The 6000-nt window shown below is 47.4% G+C and overlaps 1 protein-coding gene across 1 annotated transcript; it reads left to right on the top strand.

Annotated features, from left to right (window-relative positions):
- The first annotated feature begins 407 nt into the window (after positions 1-407).
- Positions 408-3761, top strand: SWSAP1 (SWIM-type zinc finger 7 associated protein 1). The gene is made up of 2 exons (XM_035141200.3): positions 408-2526; positions 3158-3761. Exons 1-2 carry the CDS (start codon positions 2170-2172, stop codon positions 3683-3685), a joined length of 885 nt encoding a protein of 294 aa, XP_034997091.3. The 5' UTR covers positions 408-2169; the 3' UTR covers positions 3686-3761.
- Positions 3762-6000: the final 2239 nt, after the last annotated feature.

Raw genomic sequence — 6000 nt, 5'->3', positions numbered from 1 at the left:
AGGCATCCCCAAACTGCGGCCCTCCAGATGTTTTGGCCTACAACTCCCATGATCCCTAGCTAACAGGACCAGTGGTCGGGGAAGATGGGAATTGTGGTCCAAAACATCTGGAGGGCCGAAGTTTGGGGATGCCTGGATTAGACCACCCTTCCTCAATCGAGGGTCCCCAGAAGCTGTTGGACTACAACTCCCATGATCCCTGACCACTGGTCCTGCTAACTAGAGATGATGGGAGCTGTAGTCCATCTGGGGACCGCAGGTTGAGAAAAGGCTGGATTAGGTAGATGGTCCAACGATGGCTCCTAGCCCCAAGAGCTATTTACTACCTACAGAACCAGGACAGCCATGCCACTGAATCCACTTACAGGTAAATAGGAAGAAGCAGAAGGTATTGGGGTTACATATGGCTTCAGGACAAAACCAGCACTTGAACTGAGCCCAGAAACTAACTGGTAGTCAGTGCAGTCATGCCAGAACTGGTGTTTGGACCACCCTGCCTCAAGCAACAATCTGGTCACTGAATTCTGCACCTGCTCTCTCTGCCTGAAGAACAGCTGCCTGTCAAATCAGAAGAAGGTCCAGTGAACTTACTCAATCTAAGGCTGCTTCACATGATCCTGATAAATCTTCTTTATACATCCCAAAACTAAGTCCTGGCATTAAATACGGTAAATATGATGGGCCTGTATTGTGACTTACGCCTCCACCCAAATCATCATAGGGGTGGGTGCGAAAAGAGTGTGTTCTCTTCTAGGACCCTGCTGGGCAAGAGATACCCCCCCACCCCTGCGTTGCTTGCTGTATGACAAGGTTCCTTCCTATGAAAGGTAGCAGTGGGTGGGTTCAACAGCCCCTCCCCCTGAGATGTTCAGAGAGAGAGAAAAGCTTGTGATCAACGCAATGTATAAGCATTCTACAATTTTACATTTTAATTTGTTCTTAAATTTCTTTTTTTATTTGAGGGTACATATGACTGTGACAAGCTCATTTCAACAATACTGAACATGGTAGTTTATAACTTTATTATTTCTCCATTAGATAAGCAAGGTTGTTTATTTTATTTTAAAAAACCGCAGCAACAAAGTATACATACATTCATGACATGCTCATTTCAAGAATCTTTAATATAACTTAAGCAGCTATATAAATGCGCCTGAAAAGCAGGCAACATTCCTCAAATCCGGGTTTGCCTTTCACTTCCTTGTGCCTTCCCACCACAATAATGGGTTGGTGTTGCTGCAGACTTTCACAGCAACTAATCTCTTATGGAGAAAGTTGAATGTCACCCTAAAGAAACGAATAGAAAGCCAGAACAACGTATTTTCCTCCATTCTTAGGAGCCGTTAGAAATCCGTCAATCATTTAGCCTCCAAACCTCTCAGCGAAAGTCTGGGACAGTCTATGGTCCAGATATTCGAAAAAAAGTCGCACCTCTAATAAATAGCGCTGTGGCTTGACTGGGAAGGGGGTCCCCTAGGGCTGCTGCGAGTGCCCACGCGAAGAGCCTGCGCGCCTTGCCCCGCCGCCCAGGGCATGAACCAGTGGAGAGGCGAGATTTTTGCACCCATGTCACGGGGGCTAACTGCTCCGAATTCTTGATGAGACCAGCTAGGTCAGGAGCTGAATAAACAAAACTAATGGCAGCGCTGGATTGAGGGCAGTATGGGCGGTTCCCCTGCACAGGGTACCAAGCCGAGCAGGCGCAAAATACTATTACGTACTACTACTACTACTGCTAAAAACAGACAGAAAGAGAGACATCCTATATTTATACCTAAAAAAAACCCGCTACCGTACCAAAATGAATTATTGTGAAAATACATATTTTAAAGGAGGCCGCCAAAATTCGCCCATGGCGCCATATTAGCAAAGTCGGCGTTCCTTAGGGCGGACAGCAATGAGATCGTCGTTGTGCCAAAAAAAAAAAAAAAAGGGTCCACAATCCAAGGAGTGGCGGCTCATGTAGCCCCCTTGCTGTGCGTAAAAAAAGCGCGGTGCCGATGTCCCGATTTGGCGACCTGTCTCTCCCACCACGCCGTTCAGAAAGGATCAGTAGCAAGAGACACCAAAAAAAAACACCCCTAATCCCCCGAATTCAGCTGCTTCCTCTCGCATCTCTGGGACGTTCCCACGCGGCTGCGAAGCCAGCCCAGCCAGGCGAGCGGAGCGATGCACGTCCGCTGCGCCGCCCATTGGCTGTCGCCACCGCCGCGCCCACTCTGCGGCTTCCCCTCGGCCGAGGCGCGCGCGCGCCACCCGGTCGCCGGTTCTCTGGCCATGTCGGCGCTGCTGCAGGAGCAGCAGCCAGTTCCGGGCGCCGACCCGGCAGGCCTCCTCCTCCTCCTGCCGCGGCCGGCGCTGCTGCTGCTGGGTCCCGCTGGCTCGGGGCGCTCGGCGCTCTCGTTCCGCGCGGCGCTGCTGGGCGCTTCCTCTTATTCGCGGGCTCGCGCGCTCTTCTTGGCGCCACGGCCTCTGGAGCGCCTACCGGCCGGGGGCGCACATGCAGCCGGAGCCGGAGCCATCCAGGTGGGTGGGCGGGTGGGTAGGTGGGACAGCCAGCAGCCTACCCATGAGGCCAGATTGCGGCACCGGATTTTGGGCGGGCGCGGTGGGCGGGCGACTCCCCAGCAAAGGGCGCTCAGCTGAGGGAGTGAATAGCAACAACAAAATACCTATGCAGTATTTATGTGGGTCCCGACTGAGAAGATTAATTTTAAAAAGCAGCTGTACCAAAATGAATTATTGTGAAAATAAATATTTTTTGGGGGTGTGTGTGTGACACATTTTGTCCTCATTCAAGTTGCCATTGAAATTTGAAAGACTGCACCAGTGGACAAATATGGTAATAGGGGGCCCTGAGCAATGACAAAATTTGGTGCCCCCCCATATTATTTTGCATCCCCTTGACTCCGTGCTGGGGGGGGGGGAACCACCTGCACCAGGTCTAGGGCGGTGCAGGTGGTCCCCCAAACCATAGGGCACGGAGTCGAGGGGATGCAAAATAATAATATTTGAGGGGGCCACCAAATTTTGTCCTTGCTCAGTGTGCCATATTACCAAAGTAATATGCAAGTGAGGCGACCGCTGCCCTGGCCTGTAGTGTGGCTTATTCATTCCTACAAATTGGCTATTAACACTCTTCCCTTTCCCTCCCTAGAGAATCCACTTCCTGTACCCGCCATCGTTCCGGGAGCTGCTTCAGCTGGTGGCCTCCCTACATGAAACCTTTTCCTGCTCCCTCTCCCTAGTCGTTCTGGATGGCTTGGAGGAATACTTGGGCAGCTGCTCCAGCCCAGCGATGGCAGCTCAGCTTGTGGCCTTACTGCTGGACACCGTGAACCATTTCAGCCAGAAGCTCCCCGTGGAGTCTGCTGCAGGCTGCAAGCTCGTCGTTTCCATGAGGATTTCTGGAGAAGCTGGGGAACAAGCGGAGTATTTCTGGGCAATTGAGCGCTACTTCCCAGCCCAGTGCTGGCTGCATCCGAGCACAGAGGAGATCGCTGATTCAGGTAGCCAGGGCATCACCAAGCTGATTAGAGCACGTCTCTCCCAGCCGGGCACGAAGGACCAAGAATGGCTGGTGAGATTTGATCCACAAGGGGACATGAGGATTTCTCTGCATCCATGCGAAGGGGAAGTTGATGGGTGCACAGCTTCAGGGACCAATCGACCCCCTGAGGCTTAAGCCCATTCAGGTGATCAACTACCTCTGGCCCTAACGCATACATTCCCATCCTAGATGATAAACAACATCTTTATTACTCTGGTTTGTTGTTTGTTTGTTTCCAACTTTAGGTGAGATGTTGCTTTTTTTGACGAGCAGGAAGTTCTGATTCTGTAGCATAGAGTCAGTTCAGTTTTCCCATCTGCACCTCCGATCGCAAACGTGAAATGCACCTTTCTCGCTTTTGCCAGTTGCAGAGAAAAGCCCTGGAAGGAAGCAGGGCTCTAAGACTCGGCAAACAGAACGCCAAGAGAATAAATCTCACACTTCTGGGTTTTTTTTGTTTTTTTATTTCATCTTTTAAAAACCCAGTTGTATGGTGTGAGGGAAATGGTTTTCAGAGCGTGATCTGGGGGACAGTTGCATATGGAGTGGATGAGCAAAACTGCCTCTTGGATTCCTTGTGCTGTGTTACCTTGAGCAAATAAAGAATCATAGAATCATAGGGTTGGAAGAGACCACAAGCCATTTCTCTCTCCTCTATATGACATCCTTTTATATATTTGAACATGGCTGTCATATCACCCCTTAACCTTCTCTTCTCCAGGCTAAACATACCCAACTCCCTAAGCCGTTCCTCATAAGGCATCATTTCCAGGCCTTTGACCATTTTGGTTGCCTTCCTCTGGACACGTTCCAGCTTGTCAGTATCCTTCTTGAACTGTGGTGCCCAGAATTGGACACAGTACTCCAGGTGAGGTCTGACCAGTGCAGAATACAGTGGTATTATTACTTCCCTTGATCTAGATGCTATTGATGTAGCCCAGAATTGCATTGGTTTTATTTATTTATTTATTTATTTTAAAGTAATTTTTATTCATTTCCCATTAATAACAAGAAAAAAGAAATAGCAAGAAAAAAGAAAAATTTAAAAAGAAAAAAGAAAAATACACACAAAAAAGAAAAATCTCTTAATTCTAACCATTACCATAAATCTTTAGACTTCCCCCGTTCCCTCCCCCTCTGGGTTCCCTATTAATTATCCTTACAGCAGTTTTCACAATTATTTTCATACATCATATATCCATTTACATATTCCCAATTTTACTACCTTATACATATGATTATATATTTGTTTAATCAATTTCTATTCATTCCAAATCCTCACCTTAATTCAATTCTAATTCATCATAATTATATATCATACTTCTTCTCTTAACTTATCATTTTTTATCAGGAATGCAATATATTTTAAACCATAAATAATCTATCTTATTTTTGTTTTTTTCCTTTTAAATTTAAAATAATCCCCCCTACTTCTAAAGCCGAATCCTCAGGGCAGTTTAATGAATTCCATTTATAGTACTCAGTTCAAACCATACATATCCAACCATTAAAATTAATCTTTACATAATCATCCCACTCCCACCTTTTCCCATATCCACCTCCAGCCTTGCTTTACCCCTTCCTTTACCTGTTACCCCATCCCTCTCCCCTTCCTTTGCCATCTCTTTTTGTATTACATCAAACAAACCATTCTCTTTTTTCATTTCCCAGTGTTCCCCCTGGACCCCCCCCCTCTCACTGGGGGTTCAGCAGAAACCACTTTTCTTTTTTGAGAGCACCTAGAAATATGTCTATGTCTTGCCCCACATCCAGAATTGCATTGGCTTTAGCTGCTGCATCACACTGTTGACTCATGTCAAGTTTGTGGTCTACCAGGACTCCTAGATCCTTTTCACATGTATTGCTCTCAAGCCAGGTGTCTCCCATCCTGTACTTGTGCCTTTCATTTTTTTTGCCCAAGTGTAGTACTTTACTACATTTGCCCTCCTCCAGTCTGCTGGGCCTTCGCCTGTTCTCCAAGGGGTCCAAAACGGTGTGCAGGAGCTCTCACTGCTGCTGCGCTACCCCGCTCAACAGCTGTTGGGCAGGAAGCTGTACTTACCCTGCTTATGTGCATTTCGCTTATGCGCACTGGTGCCCAGAATGTAAGCCCCATGTAAGTGGGGAATCTTCTGTATGTGAAAAACCCAACACCACTTTCCCTTTCTGCTGTAGTGTAACCAACATAAAATAGGTCAATGGGGGGGATAGAGATCTCTCTCACAGGAGCTGGGTATGTTTAGCCTGGAGAAGAGAAGGTTAAGGGGTGATATGATAGCCATGTTCAAATATATAAAAGGATGTCATATAGAAGAGGGTGAAAGGTTGTTTTCTGCTGCTCCAGAGAAGCAGACATGGAGCAATGGATTCAAACTTCAAGAAAGAAGATTCCACCTAAACATTAGGAAGAACTTCCTGACAGTAAGAGCTGTTCGGCAGTGGAATTTGCT

This window comes from Zootoca vivipara, chromosome 15 (genome assembly GCF_965207765.1).
Source record: "Zootoca vivipara chromosome 15, rZooViv2.hap1.1, whole genome shotgun sequence".
NCBI lineage: Eukaryota > Metazoa > Chordata > Lepidosauria > Squamata > Lacertidae > Zootoca > Zootoca vivipara.
Note: the sequence above shows the minus strand (reverse complement) of the source record. Positions and strands in the feature narration are given on the sequence as shown.